A 27,525-nucleotide genomic window follows, 5' to 3' on the forward strand; every position below is an offset into this window, starting at 1 on the left:
AATCCTGTCACTGATGCAGACAAAGAGGTCCTCAGCAAAGTGATCTCCCAGTCTCCCGCATAGAGAAGGACACAAAGGGAGCGCACCGGATGCAGTTAATCCTGCTGATACACAAGTGAAGTGTTGCGTCACTTGAAAGGTCTGTTTGGGGCCCAGAACTGTGGTGAGGCAGGAGGTGTGGACACAAATGTTGCATCTCCTGCTGCCACAGGGGAAGATGCCGGCGGGGTTTTGGGTGGGGAGGGATGAGTTCAGGGAGTCATGAAGGGAGTGGTCCCTACAGAATGCAGAGAGGGGAGGAGAGGGTAGATGTATCTGGTAGCAGGATTATGTTGTAAGTGCCGGAAATTAAGGAGGGTAATGTGTTGGATGTGGAGGCTGGTGGGGTGGTAGTTAAGGGCAAGGGAAATCCCATGTTTGTTGCATCTGAGGACAGAGGGGGTGAGTCCAGATGAGTGGGAAATGGAGGAGGTGAGGGTGAGGGCTGAGTAGATGGTTGTGGAGGCGAAGCCACACTTGTGGAAGAAGGCAGACATTTCATGGATGGAAATTTGCCAGAATAGTATTCAGAAATTAATTAATGCTAGATTAGCAATGATTAATTATAATTTTATACATCAGTTATATTTAACACCGGAGAATCTAAAAAAGTTTGGCCTTAGTAAGTCGGATTGCTGTTTTTGTTGTGACCAGACGGCCAATACTTTTTTGCACACTGTCTGGCTTTGTGATCGATTGCAACAGTTTTAGAAAGGTATTCAATCTATACTTAATGGTTTATATAATATCTGTCTTGTATTAGATCCTGATATATTTTTATTAGTGAATATGCAATCACTAATTGATTTAGGTTTAAATGGTTATCAGATTTCCTTTATCCATTTAGCTTTAGCTGTGGCCAAGAAATGTATAACACTTACTTGGAAAGACAGAAATATATTAACTTTAGATAGGTGGCATTTGGAGATGAAATCCTGTTTGACCATGGAAAGGATATCTTTTTCAATTCAAGACAGGATGTCTTTTTATAGGTTAAAGTGGACTCCGTTTGTTAAATATATGCATTTGTTTGTTTTAAATATGTTTTTAAGTGTGATATTTTAGTATTGATAACTTTTTTTTGTTAGTATCTTTACTTGTTATGTTTTATCTTTTTTTTTGTAAGTGGGCTTTTTTTTCTTATATATAATATTGTTCACTTTATTAACTCTTCACTCTTTATTTTGGGGGGGGTTAGACTAATTTTGTTAGGTTATTAATGTTGTGTAATAATTATTGGGGGGGGGGGTAGTTTATTTAGTTTACCGATGTGATACTGGAATTTTATTATCTTTTTTTAAAAATGTAATCTTCTATTTTATTCATGTTATAAAATCTTAAATAAAGTTTAAAAAAAAGGCAGAAATTTCAGAAGATCTTGGGAACCGATGCGGTGAATGTGGAGAAATTGCGAGAAGGGAATAGAATAATTTCAGGGGACTGACTTGTAGTTGAAGTGGTTGTGAGAGTTGGTGCATTTATAAAATATGTCGATGAAAAACTTGTCCCCTGAGATGGAGACAGAGAGATCCAGGAAGGGTAGAGTGTTGTCGGAGATGTCCCACGTGAGTTTGAGATCGGGGTTGAAGTTGGCAGCAAAGTGAATAAAGTTGACGAGCTCATCACAGGTGCATGAGGCAACCTGGATGTAATCATCAGTTTACCTGAAGGAGAGTTGAGTGGTCTTGGCTATGTCGGCTTGCAGCACGGATTGCTCCACAAAGCTTCCAAACAGGCAGGCATAGCGGGCACCAATTGGCTACTCCTTTGATTTAGGGAAGTGAGAAGAGTCAAAGGAGATGTTGTTCAGAGTGAGGACAAGTTCTGCGAAGCAGAGGAGGGTGGTGGAAAAGGGTGACTGGTTGGGTCTCTCGTCCAGAAAGAAACAAAGTGCTTTGAGACCTTCTGCATAGGGATGGAGGTGTAAAGGGTATGGACATCCATAGAAAAATGTGGCAGTTGAGTTCAGGGAAATTGAAGTTATTGAAAGATGGAGGGCATGTGAGGTATCACGGCTGTAGGTGGGGGGAGATTGGACCAGGGGAGAAAAGAGAGTCAAGATGAGATCAAACTAGTTCAGTGGGGCAAGAGCAAGTGGAAACAATGGGTCTGCCCAGATGATTGGGTTTATGTATCTTGGGTAAAAGGTAGAACCGAGCAGTGCAGAGATGGGAAACAATAAGGTTGGAGGCCGTGTCTAGGGTAAAAGGTAGAACCAGGTAGTGTGGAGAACCCAACCCAATCATTCCCACCCCCACCTTTATCCTCAGATACAACGCATGATTCCCCTTGTCCTCACCTACCACCCTTCCAGCCTCTGCATCCGGCACATTATCCTCCATATTTTCCTACAGGATCCCTCCACCAGACACATCCCTCTCCTCCCTTCTCTGCATTCCAATAGGGACTGCTCCATCTGGTACTCCCTCATGCAATCATCCCTCCCCACCAATCAACCCCCGCCCCTTCCCCCCCCCACCACACCTGCCCCTGTGGCTGCAGGAAGTGCAGAGGGGAGGGAGGGAGTGAGGAGGTGGGTGGGGAGAGGTTTCCGCAGAAGTGGAAGTTTCTGCGGATTAAAGTACTTTGGGAAATGGGAATCTCAATGAGATTTGATGAGTTGACCGAGGAGGAGGGGCTTGGAGATTCATTCAATCCTGCAGTTTTGATTTTCTGCAGGAGGGCCAAAAAATCACTAAAACTCCTTAAAAAGAAAAAAAAGCTACTCGCGACTTGTCCATCGGTGGAAATGATTGTGTTTCGGACAGAAGGGGTTAATGCTGGGCAGACGGTCGAGTTTCTCAGCGTTCGCTGTTCATTGAGGAACGACTCTCTGTAATAGGTTACAGATTAAGTTGCAATGGGACTACTTTGGGTGGAATTGTGCGGATGGATTTGTGAAAGTGGGCTTGCTCTGCCGCGCTGACTGAGCGAGAGAGAGAAGGAGAGAGTGAGAGTCACAGAGGAGTTGGATGCAGACTGGATGCGGTTGCAGAGTCCCAGTCCCGGGTCAGCCCTCCTGTTGGAAGTGAAGCTGACCAAGAGCGGCGCTGCTTTGCGAGCGATGGCGGCTCGGGCTGACTCTCTGACCGGCTACCTGGCGGCGGCGCCCCCGCCGCCAGAGCCCGGAGCCCCCGATCCCGGTTCCAACAGCGAGAGGAGCGCCGACTCGCCTCTCGGGGCGTCCGAGGACGATGGCCACCCTCCGGCGCACTGCACCGACCCGGACTGGGTGGAAGAGAGATTCCGGGTGGACCGCAAGAAACTGGAGGCGATGTTGCAAGGTAAGAGGATCTCTCTCTCGGGGCTCCGAGAGCAGGGGGACTGCGGTGCAGAGCCAAAGCATCTCCTTCGCGGGGTAGGTGGGATGTCCGAGGTCCAAAACTCGGGACCACCGGCGTTGTAAGGGGGGGTGGGGGGGGAGCAACCTGATCTGAACCCAAAGCCGGGAGGGTCACGCTTCCACCAGTTGGCAGTCCAAGTCTAAAAGTGCTATTTGACCAGCTGTACTTCTGACAGCTGCAGTGAATGCGCAGCGGCCGCACGAAGCCGGCCCTCTCCCTCTCTTCTCCCTCACTCTTCCCCCCCTTCCCCCTCGCTCTTCCCCCCCCTTCCCCCTCGCTCTTCCCCCCCCTTCCCCCTCGCTCTTCCCCCCCCCTTCCCCCTCGCTCTTCCCCCCCCTTCCCCCTCGCTCTTCCCCCCCTCTTCCCCCTCGCTCTTCCCCCCCCTTCCCCCTCGCTCTTCCCCCCCTTCCCCCTCGCTCTTCCCCCCCTTCCCCCTCGCTCTTCCCCCCCTTCCCCCTCGCTCTTCCCCCCCTTCCCCCTTCCCCCTCGCTCTTCCCCCCCTTCCCCCTCGCTCTTCCCCCCCTTCCCCCTCGCTCTTCCCCCCCTTCCCCCTCGCTCTTCCCCCCCTTCCCCCTCGCTCTTCCCCCCTTCCCCCTCGCTCTTCCCCCCCCTTCCCCCTCGCTCTTCCCCCCCCTTCCCCCTCGCTCTTCCCCCCCTTCCCCCTCGCTCTTCCCCCCTTCCCCCTCGCTCTTCCCCCCTTCCCCCTCGCTCTTCCCCCCTTCCCCCTCGCTCTTCCCCCCTTCCCCCTCGCTCTTCCCCCCTTCCCCCTCGCTCTTCCCCCCTTCCCCCTCGCTCTTCCCCCTTCCCCCTCGCTCTTCCCCCCTTCCCACTCGCTCTTCCCCCCTTCCCACTCGCTCTTCCCCCTTCCCACTCGCTCTTCCCCCTTCCCCCTCTTCCCCCTCGCTCTTCCCCCTTCCCCCTCGCTCTTCCCCCTTCCCCCTCGCTCTTCCCCCTTCCCCCTCGCTCTTCCCCCTTCCCCCTCGCTCTTCCCCCTTCCCCCTCGCTCTTCCCCCTTCCCCCTCGCTCTTCCCCCTTCCCCCTCGCTCTTCCCCCTTCCCCCTCGCTCTTCTCCCCCTTCCCCCTCGCTCTTCCCCCTTCCCCCCCTCCTCTTCCCCCTTCCCCCCCTCCTCTTCCCCCTTCCCCCTCGCTCTTCCCCTTCCCCCTCGCTCTTCCCCTTCCCCCTCGCTCTTCCCCTTCCCCCCTCCTCTTTCCCCCCCCTCCTCTTTCCCCCCCCTCCTCTTTCCCCCCCCTCCTCTTTCCCCCCCCTCCTCTTTCCCCCCCCTCCTCTTTCCCCCCCCTCCTCCTCTTTCCCCCCCTCCTCCTCTTTCCCCCCCTCCTCCTCTTTCCCCCCCTCCTCCTCTTTCCCCCCCTCCTCCTCTTTCCCCCCCCTCCTCCTCTTTCCCCCCCTCCTCCTCTTTCCCCCCCTCCTCCTCTTTCCCCCCCTCCTCCTCTTTCCCCCCCCTCCTCCTCTTTCCCCCCCTCCTCCTCTTTCCCCCCCTCCTCCTCTTTCCCCCCCTCCTCCTCTTTCTCCCCCCTCCTCCTCTTCCCCCCCCCCTCCCTGGCGTCTGCCCCGCCGCCGAGTTCAAGCGCTACCTCGGGTGGGCCGAGATAACGGGCGGACTCGAGTCAGGACATGCGAGGGCATTGCGCTTCGACCCCACCACCGCAAGCAACGGCCCGCACTCGACAGTTACACGGGGGTACCGCGCCGGAGGGACGCTGGCCCTTTTATCAATCTGAAGGTTTCCACAGTCGCCCTCACGAACACTAGGCAGAGACGCCAGGTCCTAGCGATGTTCATCCAGCCAGGTGTCTATCTCAGCCTGGGCGTTTCATTTAACTTTGCACATTGTTTGCAGCTGAGACTAACCGGAGCAATGGAACTACATTTGAGACCTGTAGATTGCAAATATATATTTCAGCTTTGCAGGATGACAATATGGCAATGATGTTATTTCTCTCCCCCCCCCCCCCCTCCTCCAACACATTCCTGCAATATATTTTGTTTGTAGCAACCGAAACATTGGAGCCATTCATGTTGGTATGAGATGCCTCTGTGCTTTGAAGGAAAGTTTACAGTTCTTTGGGGCGGAATTACCTCTGTGTCGTTGGCCTTGCTGCCGGATGGTAACGCGTGCCACTCCTGTTAGGAAGTTCGTCTTGCAGTGAAAGTAATCGTACTTAAGTCACAACGCAACATGCAAGTTTGCGTGGGGAGGTTGAATTGCCCAGTAATTTCACTTCTTGGCCTTCAGGCAATGGGCATTATTTTCTGGGATAATTTAAAGCATGACCAAAAAGACGGCTGCAGGGTAAGGTGCAGATTTTGAGATAAATCAGCAAGCTGGGTGAAACTTTCTGGAGTCTCGAAAAGTGCATTAAAGGGGACACACTTTGCCTTCACGACAGGGAATAAAAGGGACCTTCAACGTTGCATCGAACTGTCTTGACTCGATCTAGGTTTTTTTTTTGGTCATTTGTCCATTGTAACTTTTATTTACCTTGGGGATTGTACCGAGGTGACAGTGTTGTATGAGGTAGGTCTGCCAGCCACACAGTCTCCAAATGTTCATGGATTCAGGAATTGTTAGTGTCAGTAGAACTGAAACAACTTCAGATGTGTACTTGTAAAGTTATTCAGGAACAATCACTTTGAATGTTAAAAGTGTCTGCATCCGTCGTTTGCATGACATGAATATTTAACTTTCACTGACCCATTTTCTCCTCTAATAATTGTCACTCAGTAACTGACATTGGCAGCTGCCACCTCTTTTTCCCGTATGGGAGTTTACATTTAACTACACGACACGTTCCAGCAACACAAAGTGGGTGCTTTGACTGCCATCCTTCTATACATGATCCTATGTGTTCCCTGATCCGTGGCTTTCCATTGCCAAGGACTGAGATTGTGCACTCATTTTGAAGGGGAATTTACATTTTTTTGAGGCAGGTCTACGTTATAAAAGTGATTTCTCTTGGAGCTACCTCATTGGGAGTGTAATGCTTTGGAAACAGACAAAAACTTATCTTTCTCAGTCTAAATTTGTGACCTACCACTTATAATCGTAATGATGTAATGGTCACCTGAACTAACCACAGTAAGACATAAAGGAAATACCTTTGATCTAAATATGCTCATATTCTGATGTAAATAGGCCACTTTAGAACTAAAAACAATTTAGGGTGATATGAGACTTGTAGCTAAACAGGCGCATAATTTATGCCAACTGCTGTAGGATAAAGCAAATGACCACAATAAGCTAATTAATATAAAAGGACAGATAAATATTCACCATTGCAGTCAGTGTAAGAAAATAGAGATCTTTCAGTGATGCTGACAGATCTTTTCATGGTTTCAGAGTAGGTTATGGTCAGCGTTGGGGTAGTACAGAGACAGGTCACTCGTCTGAGTGCTACTGGTACCATGTAAACCTGTCGCATGGTCAGGTGGTCAGCAACAGGTTTGCCTGCCTGGTGCGGAGGGTGGCTAGACACCCAGCAGGCTGATAAACCAGACCTGTCGAAAGGCGTGCGAACTCTCTTATAGGGTCAATGGCCATCTAGAAAACATGTGCCGCGAAATGCAGAAAGGGTATCCCTTACATCAAGGCTTGGTCTGGCCATTCACTGCAACAGGACTCCCTCCCCCCCCACCCCCAGCCATATTGGACCTCACCATGCTACTGGTCCAGGAAGGGATGTCGAGAGGGTGGGTCTGGACCTGTGCATCCGCTACTCACCTAAATCCACTCATGCACATGCTGTTCCTTTCTGAGGAGTGGGATATCCTCATATCAAACCCCATGAACTGACTGAAAGGAACCATCGTCATTCTATGGGATGGATAGCCAGAAGAAGAGGAGTGCGGGGATATTCAAATGCCTGATAGCCGTTGGATTAAAAACTGTTCTGAAACCTAGATGTGCTGGACTTCAGGCTTCTGTCCCTTCTGTCTGAAAGTAGCAGAGAAGATGCTGTAACCAGGATGATTTAAGCCAATGCACTCTGTTTCATTAGATAATTCTTACCTCCTTGATGTTGTTTTATTGTGACAAGTATCTGTCCTGCTTTATGATTCTTTTAGATTGATAGTATGGTTTAATTGAGGTTAATAGACCTTGAACTTGGTGCTGGGTTTGTGAATTAGTTCTTCGGTTAGTTGAGGACTGCAGTGGCACATGGAGGGTGCAGAATTTCCTCATCATTTTCTGCTTTCTCTGAGGGGTGGCTCCGAAGATCCAGATGTTAATTTTGAGCAATATTCGCTGTTGCTGAATTTAAGGACCTTTGGGTTTTTTTCCGCTTTCAGAATGAAGCGTGGGGCATTTTTTTGTTCTTTAAAAAAAGATTTATTTAGATATACAGTACAGTAATAGGCCATTCCAGCCCATGAGTCTGTGCCACCCAATTTATACCCCTGTACTTTTTGAACGGTTTTGAACGCTTTAAAGATCCTTAAAACTATGGCACTTTCTAACGTCATTTCTCTGGGAGTCTCTTGGTGTCGAAGTAGGTGAAGAATCCTGTGTTGGGTGCGCAGACTCTGCTATAGATGGGGAAAAAGCTGCCTGCTGTCAACTTCATTCACTTCATCGTCAACTTCCACCCCAATCTCAAACTCATCTGATCCCCTTCCTGGATCTCTCGGTCTCCATCTCGGGAGACCAGCTTTCGACAGTTTATATATTATAAACCCACCAGCTCCCACAACTACCTCGACTAGCCGCCAAGATGAGGTCTTCCAGTCCAGATCTTCTGAAATGTCTGCCTTCCTCTCCACCACTATCAACTCAGCCCTCACCCTCATCTCCTCCATTTCCCACTCATCTGCCCTGTCCCATTTCATGTCCTCACTTACCACCCCAGCAGCCTCCGCATCCAACACATTATCCTCTGGAATTTCTGGCACACATCAGGATCCCACTACCATACATCCCTTCACTACTCCCTCCATGACTCCCTGGTGAACTCATCCCTCCCCACCCAAAACCCTGCCGGCACCTTCCCCTGTGGCAGCACTTGTGCCCACACCTCCTGCCTCACCACAGTTCTGGGCCCCAAACAGGTCTTTCAAGTGAAGCAACACTTCACTTGTGTATCTACAGGGGTCACCAACTGCATCCGGTGCTCCCTTTGTGGGAGACTGGGAGATTGGTTTGCTGAGGACTGCTCACGCCTCCTCCATCACCACAGTCTGGAGCCCCAAACAGGCCTTTCCAGTATTGATTTACTACATCTGATGCTCCCTTTGTGGTCTTCTCTACATCGGAGAGATTGGGCGCAGATTGGGAGATTGCGTTGCTGAGCACCTTCACTCTCTCCACACCAGTGACAGACCTCCCAGTGGCCAATCATTTCAGTTCTGCATCCCACTCCCATACTCACGTGACTGCCCATGATCCCGTGTACTATCCCACCAAGACCACCTGTAAATGGGATGAGCATCATCTGATTTTTCCAGTCTGGCCACTCTCTAGCTGGATGGCTTTTTAACATCAGCTTTTCCAGTTTCTGCTAACCTGCTCTCCTCTTTCCCCCCTCCCTTCCCCCCCATCAGTTCTTCACCCGCTTCCCCCACCCTTCGTCTAGTCATCCCTCCTCCCCCTGCTGCTGTCTGTCCCCTCCCTCCCTTCTCCACCGATCACCCTCTGCCTTTGCGACCATTTTCCTCCCACCCTTACCCTTTTATTCGGATGCATGCGGCATTTTTCCACACCTTGATGAAGGGCTCAAGCCTGAAACGTCGGTTATGTATTTTTACGTTTGACCTGCTGAGTTTTTCCAGCATTGTGTTTTTGCTTGCTGCCATGAGTGAGTGTGGGTAGCCTGCATTGTAGCCTATTCTGCTGTTTGTGAATGGACTCTGCCTGCCTTCTCCATGGAGACTCGAGGAGTTCACTGCCCTCCTGGATGCTTTCTCTCCAGTTTGATCAGTCATGGGTCAAGAATTCTTATGAGGCAACGAGGATGTTGAATTCTTTTCAAGGAGACCTCAAGAATGCTCGCAAAGCTTTTTCTTTGCTCTGGGGAATCTCTTCCACTATTAGAGCTCTGAATGTCTGTTTCAGGGCCTGGTGTGGTATGATCTGCCCACCAGAGTTGTTTTTAATGTAATCCGTGTTTATGCTGGTGATATTTTATTTAATTTTTTTTGGAGATACAGCACAGTAGCAGGTCCGTCCAGCCCCTGATCCCTGTGCTGCCAAAATACACCCATGTGACAAAGTAACCGACTGACCCATATGTTTTGAAGGGTAGGAGGAAACCCACATGGAAAAGGGGAGAATGTACCAATGCCTGCCAACACAAATTCGGGTTGTTAACCACTAAACTAACTGTGCCACCCCTGAAAAGGGCACGGACTTTGGTCACCTGTCTTGTGGATTGGTTTGGGTTAATTTGGGGAGGTGGTGTATCGCCAGTGCTTTGAGGGGCCTGCTGTAAATTGTTCAGGACTCCAAAGCATTCAGTCGAACAAGGATCACTTTTGTTTGTAGATTATGAGCCACTTATTGGTTTTGAGGCTTGGCCTTTGAATACACTTTTTTATCAGTCAGCAGGCAGCCTACAATGTATAGCTGTGGACTTTAAATTTTTTGAAATTTATTTACAGCTCGGTAGAAGCTGATTCTGGCCATTTAACCCGTGCCACCCAATTACACCCAAATTAGCCTACAAACCCGTACACTTTGAAGGGTGGCAGAAAACCTTATTACCAGGAGGAATCAATATAAGTGTGGGAAGAATGTACAAACTCCTTACAGAGAGTGCCAGATTCAAATCCAGGTCACAGGCACCCTGTTCAGTTTCAGTACTGTTGATTTCCAAGATGTGGATTTTAACTGCGGAAGGACTTAATGCACAGAGGGACGGGTTGACAGAGGACCCTTGCTCTTTTTGGGTGAAGACTTGACCAAGGTTTCTGAAAGGGCACATATGCAAGCGTCATCAGGATTCCATAATCCGTTGACTGGGGTTGGAGTGATCTTGGTCCCAGACAGGAGATGTTGAACGGTTTCCCACTCATCCCACCGCAAGATGCTCATGAGAAAGGTGCTGAATTGCCATGAGCAAGATTGAGAAGAGGACAGGTGAAATGTTCCAGTTTTGCTTGACTCCAGTGTGCAATGGGATTGGGTTAGAGTTACAGCTTGCAGTGACACTATGCAACAGATAGAGGATGGTGATGATTGGCCTTCAAGGATGGAGGGCAGCAGCAATCATCAAGGATCCACACCACCCAACACACACTCTGTTCTCGCTGCTGCCATCAGGAAAGAGGTCTCGGTGCCACAAGACTTGCCCTACCAGGTTCAGGAACTGCAGCCACCCCTCAATGTCCTCAATCAGTGTCCTCAACAACCAGCTCTATCAGAGATTCATTTAAGGACTGTTAGTTTTGCAGTTTATTGTTCCCCCCCCACCTTCTCAGCACACAGTTGGTTTACATTCTTTATTTGTTTACATGTGTACAGTTTTTTTTTTGCACGACCAATAAGTGTCTCGCCCCTAGAAAAAGAATCTCACGGTTGTATGTGATGTTAAGTATGTACTCTAACAATAAATCTGAAGGATGAACAACAATGTGAGAGAGATGTATTAGGCTGAGCCAGTCACAGCAGGAACAACAAGAATTCATGTGTCACCTTCTGGATAATGCACAGCTCAGGAAACTTAATTGAAGCATCAAAAGGCCAGAAAAAAACAACAACCGTGTACTATACGAAGGAAATGTTGGGACGAAGAGTAAACGAAAATCAAAAAAAAAAAACTGCAGATGTTGGAAATCTGAAATAAAAGCACCCAGCAGGTCAGGCAACAGGGAAAAAGGGTCAGCAAGTGTTTCTGGAGAATGCACAAGAATCTGCATTTGGAGGAAATCAGTATTCAGGTGTCCAGCATGAAGTTGAGAGGCACAGGAGAGAGCAGATGCTGGAATCTGGAACAAAAGCAGCCCAGCGGGTTCAGCAGCAGGAAAGGAAATGTTCATGCTTTGGGTCGACGTCCTGCATCAATTAGTCTGGAGTCATGGGGGTTTCCATCAAGAACAGAATTTCTTGATTATTCCCCAACCCAAAACCTTTTGTCGCACCTCATCAGCCACCTACTAAGATTACAACACTGTGCAGAATCTAATAATCCAACCAGCACATTTGGGCTCCTGCAGACCAACAGAACTGGTAGTGAAAAAAAACAACAAATTGCAGCTTATTAGGTCAGACAGCATCATGACTCGAAATAGTTGGTCAATGTTTCGCCTCTGGACCCTTTATCTGGTGGTAAACTGCTCGAGCATTAGGACTAAATTATTTTTGATTTTTTTTCAGGAGCTTGGAGATTTAAATTTGTTCAAAATGTCAACCTCGCGCTGCCCACCTGTAGAGAGCATGGGTCATGTGTAGCTTCTCGTGTCAGATCCCCAGGCTGTGGGGCCAGAGGCTGTTACCCACACGTGAGGCTTGAAATCGTATGTGGACAAGTATTCAATTGTCAGGACATCACAGTTAAACATGCTCCAATCCTGCCTGCTCTCGACATGTTTGTCTTGGGGTCTCTGCTCAACTGTTTCTCCCTCGTGATTGACTTGGTGACTAACTCATTATGGATTGCAGATCAGGCTTGGATGTTCTTGGGGTCTGCTTCAGCTATTCACTGACTCAGTGAGTTATTTAGTGAGATCAGTAAAGTTCAGACACTTTCCTTTGTATTTTTATGTTGACATTCTTGCACATTAATTTCGAAGCTCCATATGGCGAGCAGTGAGAGGCATTGAAGTTACAATCATTCAAGCTTAATTGTTGATCTTAAACTGGTATGAAACATACTTTTTGGCATTCTGGTCACAGGATCCCATCTTAAAATAAATGTAATTTTAGAGTTGGAGGTCTGGCTTGAATGTACTGTCCCCTCAGTTGCTTAAATGATCACAGTGGGGACACCATTTGGTCCACCTTTCCTGACTGGAAAGCTTTGCAAATTCCATTAGTAAGCTGGGTTGTTTTGTGCATTAGGCATTTTCATGTTTCTATTTCCCTCCCCAGTTTTACCCAAAATCGATTATTCTGGTCCCTCGTTAGGTTCCTAAATAGAATGTGGGAGGAATGGACCCTCCAGGTTTGAGAGGAGCCTTGAGCCACCATTGAATGAGGAAACACCAAAAAGAACTGGCACATTATTTGGAGTTGGCAGAAGATGACTGAAGAATGGGGACCAAATTGCGTCCGGTCTCCTGTCCAGGATAAATCGAGTCTGGCTCTGTTCTTGTATGGAAGTGGGCAGCAAATGCATAGACAGCATATAATGAGCCCTGCAATTTACATAATCCATATGACTGGCGCAAAAAGGGATTGCATTTATGAGGCCTTCATTTCACTCTTGGTACTTTACGTAACTTCGTGTCTGGTTTGCAAGATATCACCTTAGGCAACTTAGCTCTCCCACAACACAATGCTGTTGTTCTATCCTGAGCTTCTGTCCCCAAGTCTCCTTCATTTGGGACTGACCGCAGTGTCTTCTGCCTCAGAAAATGGGGCAACCAACAGAGCTGTATCTATAGTAATTTGGTGCTGATAATGAGTGGACAGACGAAGCTTAAAAATGCCCGGGACACTCAGTTAATCCAGAGTTTGAGTGAGTGAAGGGCAACGAGAAGAATTTGTGTAAAACTTTCTGGCATTATGATTCACTGGATGTGATTGTCTGGAATTTGGTGCAAATTTTTTTCCCCTTTGCTGGGGGCAGGTTAATGATTAATGGTGTACACCACATGTGTTTTAAAGCCTGTCCACAAGCTGCAGCTAATCATTTAAAATATTGATCTGGATTCTCAGGCACTTTGAAGTTTAATATAAGGAAATACTTCCCATAATTGCAGCCTGAGGATTCTTCTCTCGATTGTTGTGATAGTCCAGGCTGTGACTAACAATCATCGTACAGAGCTTGACAGAGAGGATGTTTCCCCTGACTGAGACATCTAGAATCAGGAGTCACAGTCAAAGAATAATGGAAAAAGTTTTACTGTCACGTGTACCATGATACAGTAAAAAGTGGCTCGGTTGGCATAGCGGTGAGCACAATGCCTTTACAGCACCAGCAATTGGGACTAGGGTTCGAATCCCGCAGTGTCTGTAAGGAGTTTGTACGTTTTCCCCAGGGGATCCGGTTTCATCCCACCATTCCAGAAAATTACCTGGGGTGTATGTTAATTGGGTGTGAATTGGGCAGCATGCACTCATGGGCTGAAATGGCCTGTTGCCATGCTGGATGTCTAAACAAAAGCTTCGTGTTCCGTCCAAACAAGACAGCTCATACAACCAGTAGCGCAATACCGTAGTAACAAGTAAGCAAGCAACAGTGTAGGGAATAGTATTATGGTAAGTCAAATAGTGCAGGATACAGAAAAAAAGTGCAGTTAAAAGCATTACAAGGGCATCACCTTTTTCCAGTGAGAGATCGATTCAAGAGTCTGATAACGGCATGAAAGCAAGGAAATTAAGACATGAAATTAAACTTCTTCCTTCATAGAGTAGTGAATCTTTTGGAACTCCCCACTCTGGAGAGCAGCAGAGACTTATTTAAAGCACAGAGATTCATGGGGAGTTGGCAAATCAGTTTCTTTTTTGAAATCGTGTAGGAAAATAACTGTGGTCTTGATGATTGGGCCCAAATAAATGTGGCCGATTCCTATTTCTGTTCCTTCTGTCTAATATCTATAATGGGTGATGATTTTTAACAAATGACTACACTCATCATGGAGGATTGGGTTTCTGTAAGGAAGATTACCAGACCGAATGAGATCTGTTGCACAGCAACCCTTGAAGGAGAGCTACTTCTCAGCTGGGATCCATTCAATTCTGGTGCAGACTATGGCAGATTCTGTCCAGACGAAGCTTAAAAATGGAATCATTAAACCACCAGCGATCACAAAAGATGATGATGGTATCAACAATGTTCCTTCACCTAAGCTTGAAGAGTATGTTGGTGAGGAATGTGGCTTTGTTACAGTAAAAACTCACAAGCAGCAACAAAGAGATTGAATTTCTTTTTCAGTGTTGTAGAGGCCAGCGCAAGTTTATGGATTCTGATCAGGGATAATATGTGAACGTTGTGCGTTAAGCACCCAGACCATCCGATGTGAATCCCTCAAATACTTGAGGTAGACTCGTTATCCTCCCTGTATTAGGTTGTTACCTATTTGCTTCGAATGCATTTGATTTTAAATGAGTGGTGATTTTTTTTGTGTCTGCAGGCTTTAACGTTAATGTGAGAATAAAAATGGCAGATGATGACCCTTTCACAGAGTACATTTACTATTTAAAAAAAAATGTAAGTGGCTATCTATAGATTTAAATGATTTGCTTCAGCTTTCTCATTTTTTATGATGTCAAATAGCAGTGCGTGTGCGCCCTTGCACAGTTAGCAACTGATTCAAAGTTCAGTTTAATATCCGTTGTACCTTTTTACACTGAAAAGCCACTTTACTACTTTATACACAACTGGTCTGTGGAGGCCAGCTTCCCGGTTCACACAGAACCGAAAACAGCCAGCTTTGTAAGTCCAATACGCTCCACCACTGAGACAGATTGAAGTCCGATCTGCCTTCGACGCTTTCACATGGCACTTGATAGGCAGATAAAACGTGGCTTTCAAGCACTGTGTATAAGAGATTGAGCACAGGGAAACTTAAATCTCGATAAAGGGTCCCATGCCAAAACATAGATGACCATTTCAACCAATGGATGCTGTTATTCTAGCAGCTCATTGTTTTCTAGAGAGTATACAGAGTTTTAAAACATTTTTATTTACATTTTTAAATTTTAAATTAAAATTTTAATTTAAATGTTAAATTTAGACAGACAGCACAGTACAGGCCATTTCAGACCCCCATTAACCTACATCCTTGGTTCATTTTGAACGATGGGAGGAAACCAGACCCCCTGGGGAAAACCTACACAGACATGGGGAGGACGTACAAGCTCCTCAAAGAAAGCGCAGGAATCGAACTCCCGTCCTAATCACTGGCACCGTAAAGGCATTGGGCTAACTGCTATGCCATCTGCATCCCCCAGCTCTGTCTAGCTGTGGCACATTGTGGAAAACACATCCCTGGTGTCCCACAGGAGCCTCCAGCATTTGTAATGAAAAATTTTAATGCGTGAACTCAAAATGTTTGCACTGGGACTGCTTCTTTGTATGACCTGTAATATCAAATATGTGCTGAGAAATTGCTTCTTGTTACAGACTGAAGAATATTTAATATTTGGCAATGAAAGGAAAGCATTTCAGTGAGAAGCTGATGAATGCATTTCCTACATTGTCCGTTTATTTGATTCTGAGTTGTGTTCATGTACATCACAGTTTATTTAAAGCACTTTTTCCAAATCTAGCTCACACAATCCATTTATTCTTGTATATTTATGTATCCCTTGCATTTATTCATGCCTGGCTCTGTCTGTATTCTTTTGCTTTATTTATCGTATCACTTGTTTTGCTTTAACATGCCTCTTTTCTCTGTTAATTACAGTAATGTTAAATAGATATAAGCTTCATAGTCAGACAGTGAATAGGATAGCAGATTATGAGGAGGATTAAAAGAGCTCCTCAGGCACGATAGTCGGTTGGCTGTGAACGAAAAACATTGCCTTGCAATGTTTTGTGACCGAGGAAGAGAAAGATGAGAAGGTGGCAGTATTACCATGCTTCATCTGTAGAGAGCACCCTGACACCAGCCTGCTCCTTCAACCAATACCCTGTTCTGTGCTCAACTATGCTCCAGAGCACAAGATTCTTCACCCATACCACGTCAGAATGATCCCATCACCTGCCACCGTTTTTCATTCTTCTCTTCCCGCTTTTCTGTTTTGACAAACAATGATTGATAGTTCCATATTGTTGCAGCATTGTGGCTTCCGATTTTTAGAAGTCTTCAGCCGAATGGGGAATAGAGGTTGTGCCTGTGCAGTGGGCTTGCTAAATGCCCAGGGGTCTTGCTAAGTTCAGTGTTGTGATGTTCAGGTTCATCGAGGCTTTTTACGAGAGCGTGTGCCTAGTCTGCCTGGATGCTCAAACACCCCACAGGATGTTGTCAGGACATACTTTTGAACTGTACCATCCAGATTCGTAGTCCTTGGACTGGTCCCACAGTTACATCTGTTCAATCATTTCCTTTTGAAGTCAACTTCAAAGAAGTTACCAGACTATTCAACTTCTTGGGGGATTGTGTTTATCCACAACTTGTTCTGGGAACTGGGCTGGAAAAAGGGAAAGGTTGCTGCCAGCAGAGCTGATCGATATTTGCGAGGGTCTGGGTGAGTCAAACAGGATGTGGGTGGTAGGTTTTGAAAGAGGTGCAGGTGAGCAGGCTAATTGAGATGAAGATGTGTGCGCAGTCAGGATGAGATTGTGGCAGGGAGGATTGCTGGGTGATGCACACCATTTAAAGTGTTGTGTGAAAGAACTTATTTTGCGGCCTGAAGCACTTTGTTTCTTTTGGCCCTCTCCTGAATAAAGGTTGTTGTCCCTTAGGTTCTGGACTTGGGCAGACTTCCTAGGGCTCACTTTGCAGTAGAAGGAAGATGTAGATGGGGATTTGTACTTCAGAGAAATTTCAAATTTTTGAGAAAAGTGCAGCTGCATTAATTCCCTTTTCTCCCTATTTTGCTTTGATGATCATGATTTAAACTATTAGCATTTCACAGCTTAAGTCATTGTCTAGAACTAGTGACCGAGTAAACTCTCACTTCCAACATGCCACATTGCATCTCTATCAAAGGTTAAAACCAGGTTCAACTGAATGAAGAATGATTGTTCATTGCATCTCTATCAAAGGTTAAAACCAGGTTCAACTGAATGAAGAATGATTGTTTGCACATTGACCAAATGTCAGGTTGGTGTAGTTCAGAAGGGTCATGATGTAGGAATGCTTATTGCTACCATTGCTCTTGGATTTGGGAGGCAGATCACAGTTTACCTGAAGTGTTTGAAATTCATTAATTTGCTCCCAGGAAAGTTCTAAATCGACTTGGAAACATCTGAAGGTATATTTATGGCAATACATATTGAATTTGAAAGATAGCATTTTAAGCTCATTCATTTACTTAAAACGTTTATAAAGCACATGGTATCAAACCATGTTAAAAAAAAAAGTCAGCAGGAAAAAAAAATAATTTGTTTCCTCTGAATCAAAGAATAACAATTAAGGATATTTCACTGCCAGCATGTTCTCCTGCTTGTAAATGGACCTGTTGGATTATGCCTGCAGACTGAAGGGGAAGTGATGGTAAAGCAAATCCAGTGGCGGAACCCCCTGTAAGCAAGCATAAAGTGATCTGGGTTTCTGGGAATGGACCTATATCTCAAATATTGGGTGAAGGGAGGGAGAGAGAAAAATAAACTTGGTCTGGTTTTGGACAATAAAACAAAAATCAGAGGATAAAGGCTAAGTAATGTGTTGGTATCCTTCTTCGTTTAAATGTCCATAAGTACAATTTACTGGTGCATGAAAGTCTTGCTTGCTGCAACTTCCCAGGCACATAAAACAATACACAAGAATGATAATCTTCCAAGGAAGAGGGGGAAATAAAAAGATAGGATGAGAGTTTATTGTCACGCTGTTAAGTACAATGTACAGATGCACTAGCAAACAATAAGTATTAATTAGGTAACCACATGAATAGATATTTTTAAAACTTTGTCAGCTACACTGGATATCAGTTTGCAACCTAACCCATTCACTGCTCTTTGGAATTATACTTCCAGAAGTTCCCACTTCCACACATTGGGTTGTGGCCTCTTCTACATTGTTGGCTAGAAGAGCCATCTTATTTCAATGGAAAAATTCTAATCCACCTACTTTAACTCGGTGGCTCTCTCAAATTATGTATGTTTAAGTTAAGAAAAAGTTAGGAGTTGTACAGTTGATACTTCTGTTAAATTTGAAGAGACTTGGTGATCTTTTATAAATTATTGCCACATGACTAGGTAGAATTATTTTCCCTTACAGACTATATTTCTTTGAAGAAAAAAAAAGACCAGCTGATTAATTTTTATTAATAAATTCTCAGGATAGGCATCCCAGTTAGATGAAGTGGGGTTTTCTATAATAAAAAAAAATCATTTAAAAAAAAAAAGATTTCAGTTTGAGGAGATGAGAATGTATTTGTTAACTGTAGTGTAATACAATATGTCATATACGATGTCATATAATGATTTTTCTTTGTTGACTATGTTCTCCTATTCTCCTCATGTATTATTTACCTTTAATATGGTTAGTAAAAAGATTGTAAACGAAAGGTTAACACATGAAAGGCAAAAAAATTAGAAGTTAACTGTTCACAGTTGCATTTGGTGCAAACAAATTTTGATGGTCCAGGAGTCGTGTTATAGTTAGGGTAGAATGGGGAGCTTCAAAAGTCTGACAGCTGTTTGGGGGTGGGGGTGGTGGGGTGGGAGGCAGTAATTCTTGAATCTAGCGGTGCCTGAATTCAGGCATTTCATAAGATCACAAGACAGAGGAGCAGAAGTCGGCCCATTGGCCCATTCTAATCATGAGCTGATCCATCCATCCATTCAGCCCCACTCCTTGGCTTTCTCCCCGTAACTCTTGATGCCCTGACTAATCAAATACCTGTCAATCTCTGCCTTAAATGCACACAACGAACTCGCTTCCAGAGACTCACAACTCTCTGAATAAAGAAAATTTGGTACAGCTACGTTTTAAATTGAAACCCTTTTATCCTGAAATTATTCCCTTTTGTCCTAGAATCCCCAACCATGGGAAACGTCCTTGCCACATCTACACTGTCCAGGCCTTTCAGCATTTGAAATGCCTCTATGAGGTTCCCCCCTTATCTTTCTGTATTCCAATAAGTCCAGTCTGAGAGGTGACAATCATTCCTCTTATACTAACCCTTTCATTCCTGGTGTCATTCCAGTAAATCTTCTCTGAACCCTCTCCAACACCAGCACGTCTGTTTGCGAACACGACGCCCAAAACTGTACACAGTACTCCAAGTGTGGTCTCACTAGTGCTCTGTAGAGTCTCAACATTATATCCCTGGTCTTGTATGCTCTACCTCGAGAAATGAATGCCAACATTGCATCGCCTTCTTCACCACCGACTCAACTTGGAGGTCAACCTTTAGGATATCCTGCATGAGGACTTGCAAGTCTCTTGGAATTTTGTATTTTCTCCCAACCGAAATAATATTGTGCCTGTCTATTTCTCCTCTTGAAATGGAGAACTGTGCCCTTTCTAACATTTTATCTTATCTGCCACCTCCTTGCCCATTCTCCTAATCTATCCCAGTCTCTGCAGCCTTTCAGTATCCCCAGCTCCACCTCCCCTCTCACCGATTTTGGTGTTATCTGCAAATTCATTTCATAATGCTTGAAGCAAGCAGCAAGAAGAAGAAATAGCCAGGGTGATGGTGATTCTTTAGGATGTTGGTTGCTTTCTTGAAGCCCAGACTCACTGAGATGTCTTCCATGAATGGGAGGTTGGTACCGTTGATGGTCTTGGATAAGGGTTGCTACTCTCTGTGGCTTGGTGTGTTCCTGGCCAATCGAGTTTCCGATAAATAAATAATACTATTTATAATTGGCTCGATAATTATGCTTAAATGGCTGTCAGGTTTACAGTGGACGTATCAGTAACTTTTAGGGGGTTAGAGTTCTTTTTTTTTTGTAATTCTGACAACATTGTTTGGGGAAGGGGTATATCGCTCTTGTTTTATATTTGGAAATATACTTGTATTCTTCATGTTTGGTAACCTTGTGTTCTCTATAAAACGTGTACTTGTTTTATAAAACTCAACAAAATGATTGAAAGAGAAAAGTGCTCACTTTTAATGGTGAATTGTTTTGGAAAACATTTTAAGGAAGTAAGCTTGTATTTCTGACGAAACATTCCAAAATGGTTAACGTAAGGGAGTCACGTAATATCCCTAGTGTTTCTGCAGAATTAATTGCGCCAGTTTGACCCTTATTAAATGGGGTTGTGAAGTTCCTTTGGCATACGAGATTCGTAACCAATTCCTTTCAGTGGCAGACAATTAGCTTCAGCGTTTGGAAGACCAGCTGAAGCTTGCCTTGCATTGGAGGGGCCTTGTTCTACCTTTTGGAGTGCAGTCATGAAGATTTACACCTTCCTGAAGAGAAAGTTTGGGAGTTGTTTTGAGAAAGCGCTCAGTTTGGGGCTGGGATTGCATTTGGGGCTCCTTTTCATTTTCCTCACGTCGTTTCTCATTCTCCTGCTCTGAATGACAATACTTCTCCCTTCCCATTCTGTGTGGCACAGAATCGTCATTTGAAGCATTGGACTGTCATTTAGATGCACAAAAATAATGTTGGTCAGTGAATCGTTTTTTCTCGATTGGCTCCTCCATAGTCTGGCTCTTTATCCCCAGGGCAAGGGAACTTAGTGTTTTTCTTGTCCTGTACTCCACCCACATTGCTGTCTTTATTTCTTCCTCTTCAGCTTAGGGTGTCTGCCTCTCCTTGCACACCAACAACTACCTCGGCGATCTTGCTGACCCCTAATCATGCATCAGAAGAATAGGTCATTCGCCCCACCTCGTGCATTGACTCTCAATGACCATTTCCACCTAATGCCATTTTAGTCTCTTGTATTCCCATCAGCCCCACAACCGTGCTATCAATCCCTACCATGATACCAATTGTACTCTGTAAATTGTGCACTTGATACGGCGTATGAATGTGAGAGATAACCTGTTGGTCTACACGCAGAAGGATCCTTCTCACTGTACCAGATATAAATTGACAAACAGAAGCGATTAAATTCTTAACGATTCTGCACACTCCGAGCCATTTACAATGGGCGATGGACCTACCAACCCAGACCCTGGAGCAATCTCGCGCAGTCAACGCCGGGCAGCACTGGAGGTCAGGATTGAACCCGGGTCACTGGAGTTGTGAGGCAGCCGTACTACTGGCTGCAGCACTGTGTCTGGTTCAGTTCTCAAAGATGATTTGCCCAGATGCTACTCTGTCAGTGAAAAGTCATGGAGCTCCTTTCCTTTCTGTATGCAGTCTTTGCAACCACCCAGATAACATGTTACCAGTTCATACTGTAAGGACCGTGGGAGGTTGGTTTTGTTGTTACTGCTGAACGTTACAAACCTCTCATGTTATTTCTATCTACATCATGATATTCATTTGATCATAATCCATGTTCATTTAGTTTGAATTATTTCAGCGTAGTACATATTAACCCGAAGATAAAGTCACCTTTTGAGCATAAAGGGATCATTATGTGAAATGTTCCTTCTTAAGGATTAAAAAAAGTTTCAATGATTTGTATCATCCTTTTGTTACTCATTTACCCCAGGCCTATTGAAGATTAAAATCACAACTGTTCACAAAATTGAGTAAACTTGCTGATTTTAACTTAACTGAGTTCTCACCCCTCTACAACTTGTTAAATCGTGGAATGTTTCACACCAGGGTAGAGTTGAGGCAGTTCCACTGAATCTTGTAAAGAGAGTGCATTTTGTGCAGATTAATTCATGAACATGGTGGGCTTGGTTTTAAATTGTAGCTGCAGAGGACTGGCTTGGGCAAAAAAGTTGACTATACCAACCATCTGCTCTAGATTTTTTGTTGTTGTTGTCTTGGTTTGCAGGACGCCAGCCCCAATTGCTCTCTGAACTGAGGCAGCAGTTAAGCGGTGTCCATTTTGATGGGTTTGGAGTCACGAATAGGGTAGACTACTCCTCAGTGTAGCCAGGAGCAAGTCCAAGTAAGTGGTGTGGAGTACCGAATGGGGCCCAAGCAGGGGTGGGGCTCAAGCGAGGAGGGAATGGGGGTTATGATGGGGACTATTGGTTGAGTGAAAACGGAGATGGGGACTGGGGCTGGATGTGTGAATAAAGGAGTAGGAGGGGTCCAGGAATGCTGTAATATGCCTGCTCCTTGACAACCCACTCTGAGTTAAGCCACTTTGTGACAGCAAGTGATGGTGGTGGAAGGCGGTCAATTTTTCAGTGCTGAAGAGCAAAGGAGGATGTGGGGAGAAGTGAGGGAGGAAGGTGAAAGTGGTGCAGCTGGATAGCAAGGGTGATTGGGGAGGATAGGGAGGGAGGAAAGTTAGTCAGTTGCAGGGTGATACTGAAGGGACTAGGGGCTCTCCGAAGGATAAAGAGATTCAGGAACAGGCAGTATAGGTGATGGTGAATAAAATAGTGGCACTGCCAGTGGTGCAGACCCAGGGAGAACGGGAAGCAGAGACATAGCACTACCTCACAGGGTCCCACTGCTGACGGCTCTATACAGGCTCTAAACGACCTGTTAAAGGAGCCGACGGTGTTTTATTTAAAATCCCGCAGGACCTGTGTTTGGCAATGAATCGTGCGGGGAGTAGCAGACTGGTGCAGGGCACCAGTAACTGGAGACCACCTCCCGTTGAGAGGAGATGACCCTAAGGATGATGACTTATGGTGATGGACCAGTGAGGGGCTTTGCAGCTGAAGGACACCACAAGTGAGCCCTTCGTGACGAGGTCAAAGAGCTCACACCAGGCTGAGGGCTGCTGGAGATTGGCTCATGAGAAACTGGTATCAGAAATGGGATTTGAGAAGCTGCTGAGGGAAAGAAGAACTCCCGAAGGGTCCTGTAGGTTTGGATCTGGGCTCGGGTTGCTAATGGTTTGAACTGAACTGAAGTCTTGTGCGGCTGAGGGAGCGCTGAAAGTGAATCTACGGACACTGTAAGGGGCACCAGGTAATGCTAATGGCAAACTTTGCCTTATGGCAGACTAAAGGCAATTTCTGTTTCATTACATGATAACAAGTAGTATCTGATATGGGAGAGCTCAAGGGCTGTGGGGTGGGGTGGGGTGTTGGGGGAGATGAGTAAGAAGGAAGCATGGGGGAAAGGGTATCTGTGCCTGAGATGCCTGGGCAAGGGTGTTTGTGGGTCTGCACTTGCTGAATGCTTGGCATATACTTAGAAGCCAATGTTTGAGAGTTAATGTCCATGCACTGGAGTCTAATCTACAGTCGCCTTTAATCCACTGGACCAAAATATCACTCTGTTAAGCCTGATATGCAGCAGGCATCCCACTTTAAAAGCAGTCACATACAGCCAGCTTTCACTTGTCAACGTGCTTTTTGAAGCCTGTAATATCAGGGTGATCATGGGCAGCTCCAACAGTAAACCAAGTCATCCCAGATCCCAAATAGTTCGCAAAAATGGACTTACAAATTAGTAACCGGAGAAGATTGATGTTCATACTAAAAAATTGATTTACTATCTTTGTCTAAATTGATGAAGTTTTATGCGATTGCATTTTTGAGATTCTTCTTTTATCTCTTCAGTAATCTGTTCAGAAATTGGCCAAAATAAATAGAATTTTAATAGGTGTGGGGTAAGATCAACACGAGTTATGGTATGCGACTGTTTAGTTTAGCCAGGATAAGTTATATATTTCTTGGTCTGTTTCTCCTGTGGAGGCTGTTGTGTACTCAGTTGCTTGATTGCCACCTTTATCCATTTGGCTTGGTAGAAATTCAAGTGATTTTACTTGTTGAAATGTTTTTGTCTTATCCTTCAGTTGCAATCCTCAAGGTGGGAAGGAAACAAGTTTTTAGGGAAAGAAGTTGGGGAAACAGAAATGTTCACCGTGTCCGTGTGGGCATCGGCTGGGGATCATTTTCACTGCTAATTTGTCTTCACAAAGCCATAATGGAGGTGCCTAGTTGACAGAAAATAAAAGATCAAGGAAGAAATAAATAGCATATTTCCTCTAATTCCAGTTTTCTTGTTTCTGCTCTCTACCTCTCCACTTCACTCCTTAAAAATGACCACTTTCAATAGAGATTTTGATCCCTCCTCTTAATAACTCCTTTGTTTTCCTTTTGACTCTGGAAAGTGCAATTAGTGAATTTTCTGCATTAGGGGTGCCATAAAAGCCATTCTTGTACCAGAAGGTGCAGTTAAGTTGTGTAAATATTGTGAAAAAAAAATTCTCTCTCCTGCAGCTCAGAATTCCCATCCCTCTCATTCGTCCAGTCCCAGGAACTGAAAAGATTTTAGTGTTTTCTAGCCCACACTTTGTTCGTCATTGATAACCTTGTACTGATTTGCCAAAGCTCTGAGCTCCAGAGTTTCCTCCTGAGCTGTCCATATTTCTATCATCTCTCTTTAACAAGCTCCTTAAATTCAGCACTTCTACTTTGATGTCACCTTGTTCCTGCCATTTTTCAATAATACTGTGAAGCACCATGGTACATTTAAGAATATTAAAAAATACCATGCAATTATTTGTTTTTGTTCATTCTTATTGCAAAATAGTGTATTTCTGTGGAACAGTTTCACTGTATAGAATCACATGCTGAATTGTTACAAATATAGGTGCTTGTATTCAGGTGGCGAGAACCTCAGTTGCTTGTAAAGGTATGAAGGCCTTTGGTTTGAACAGTGGAAAAGCCCAACTTTGTTCACACTTTGGATCTCTGCAAGTTATCCACGTGGGGGGAAAAAATGCTTGTTTTACAAAGTGTTACCTTGAAGCAGTTCTGAATAGGAGAGTCAACAGCAATGGTTGGAGAAGAATGCTGGTTGAATATTTACGAAGTGGAAGGGAGTATGCAAGAACCTCTATTGAGGCAGAACTTTTCACAGCTCGTTGCAAACAGGCTCTTTCCACAGCAATGAATGAGGGTATCCGTGTTCATGCTGGGAAGAAGCATCCAACCCCCAGTCTTGGGGAAGTGACAGTATGTTTATTTGACATTCCTCAGCAGAATAATAATTGAAGCTAATTAAATGGAAACACTTTAAATGCATTTCAGAGAAAGTGCTCTGATGGCTGATCAGGTTTGAAACCAAATAAAATCTGTTAGCACAGACAGTCATGCGCCACATAACATCCGTTTGGACAATGCTCAATTGCATGTACATCCTTGGTCCCATAAGAAATCCTGAATGGAGAACGGGATGTAACCGGACGTAGCGAAAACAACAGCTTCCTGCACGTAACACGTGTATCTCATGTCACTTGTATACAAAGCAATTGCATAGCCAGGCGTATGATGGTACAGTACATATGTAACTTGTAACACATGTCTCAATAGATATAATAAACACCTATGTAACTGCCTGTACTTTGTATCATTATTTTAATGTGAACTTTCCCTTTTTACAAATAAAAAGTTTAATGGAGTAGCTTTGACTCGTAGGCAGCGGCATCCAATCTCGTGTATCGCGCTTCTCTTGAGCTTTGCAGCATTATCTGTTTAATTTTCTTTTGAAAGTATTACAGGTCACGGGTACACTACAGTATCCAACTCATGACTCTATATGCTTTTGAGTTTTTAATTGAATTGTTGGATTCTCGTAGCTTCACATTTATTGTCAGAGTTCCAGTGGGGGAAAAAGCCCTGTTTGCTACGAGCTGTGAAAAGTTCTGCCTCAATTCTGGTTTCAATAGAGGTTCTTGCATACCTCCCTTCCACCTGCTCTTTCCACTTCATAAATATGCAACTACCGTTCTTCTTCGTGTATTGCGGTTGACTCTTCTATTCACAATCGCTTCAAGAGCCGTTTTCAGGTGGCCAGAATATCCCAAAGTAAAGCCGTCTAAAATACCCGAACGCGGCTGTAGGGAGGCCCACTGAAAGTGGAAAACCCATCCCCGAGGAGCACTTACTCAACCCACCTTGGGGAGGTATATTCTTTGCTTCTGAGCGCTCCCACTAGGCCCCCTGGCGCAGGACTACAGGGCTATGGAGGCCGCCCCAGCCCTGACATCCTGTGCTGGCCACTCCAGTCCCGTAGTTCCACACAAGGGCTGAGAGGCAGCGGGGAGGGGGCTGTCGACAGTGGGGAGGGGAGCTGTCAGACGGCTGCCCCTGCCCGACTCAGGAGCCGGCGTTTGCTCCGCTGCACCTCTCCCCTGCGGACCTTTCAGGTGGCAGAGCACTGCCTTTAGCACTGCCACCTGAAAGTCCCTTCGTGGAGACCCGCAGCCGCTCCAGAGTAGCATTCTCCCAGTGATTCCACCTGAAAGCGGCTTCGGTAATACTTTGCGAGACAAGCACTTCTTGATCACTTGACACCAAATACAACCTTGGGAATCATTTTCCCTGTGGGCGAAGCAGAATGACCACTTATTGGCAGCACGGGGTGGAAAAAAATGGACTTAACATACACGTGTAACTAAATATGTTTTTAACGCAGCCGCTGCATTCCAGGAAATTATTCCCAATTTCCCAGAATGCAGTCTGTGTAAAAAGATCAGCACAAGTATAAGGAGTATAAGGAGTCATTCCTGTTCCGATATTTTTACCTCTTCGGCCCCTAGTAAATTAAGTCTAAACTTAACTGCAGGCATCCTGTGAACAATGGGCTAATGAATACAATGCAGCAATGATAAGTGTCACAAGACCTGTCTCTTTAATTACCGCACTTCCGGTATGCTGTCTAAACTCGCGTAAGGAAACGGAGATTTCGAGTTTTGGTCGTTCATGTGTGATTAACCAATGCCGAAACCTCCAACATTCTTTAGAAAATTACACAAATTCTACCTAAAATAACATAAAAGAAATGTAAACAACTCTGCAATGCAGAGAGGGAAAAATGATCAATAAAATGGAAAAATAAGAGTCCTTAAATGAGTCCCTGATTGAGTTTGTGGTTGAGGAGTCTGATGGTGGAGGGGGAGCAGCTGTTCCTGAACCTGGTGGTGTGAGTCTTGTGTCACCAAATCCTCTTTCCTGACGGTTACATCAAGATCAGAGTGTTTGCTGGGTGGTGAGGGTCTTTGATGATGGTTGCTGCTCTCTGACAGCAGTGCTTCCCCATGGATATTCCTGATGGTGGGCAATTTTGCCTTTGACGTCCTGGGCTCTGTCCACTACTTTTGACAGGGCTTTACACTCAGATATGGGTATCCCCATACCAGACCTCGATGCAGCCAGTGGTTAAGAGAAAGGTGAAATAGAGTAGGTTGACGGCCGAAACCATCTGGTGGAGGAACTTAGCGGGTCGTTCAGCATCACGGTGGGTGGGGGGTGGGGGGGGGGGGGAGGAATTGTTGGCATTTTGGAGTCGAGAATGCAATTTCATACCCCCACCCCGATGTTGCTTGACCTGGTTCAAGGACCTTTTATTGTCACATAATACA

General features: G+C 45.3%; 1 protein-coding gene across 2 annotated transcripts in view; it reads left to right on the plus strand.

Annotated features, from left to right (window-relative positions):
• The first annotated feature begins 2,943 nt into the window (after positions 1-2,943).
• The window catches only part of LOC138744475 (protein bicaudal C homolog 1-like), a 284,405-nt gene continuing 259,823 nt past the window's right edge, over positions 2,944-27,525 (plus strand). The window contains exon 1 of one of the 2 annotated variants that reach the window (XM_069900687.1): positions 2,944-3,323. In XM_069900687.1, coding sequence (XP_069756788.1) covers positions 3,023-3,323 — 301 coding nt within the window. In that variant the 5' untranslated portion in view covers positions 2,944-3,022. Of the gene's footprint in view, positions 3,324-14,678; positions 14,709-27,525 lie in introns of those variants that run through there. The other variant, XM_069900689.1, reaches the window with a different exon arrangement.

Source organism: Narcine bancroftii, chromosome 10 (assembly GCF_036971445.1).
Source record: "Narcine bancroftii isolate sNarBan1 chromosome 10, sNarBan1.hap1, whole genome shotgun sequence".
Classification (NCBI taxonomy): Eukaryota; Metazoa; Chordata; class Chondrichthyes; order Torpediniformes; family Narcinidae; genus Narcine; species Narcine bancroftii.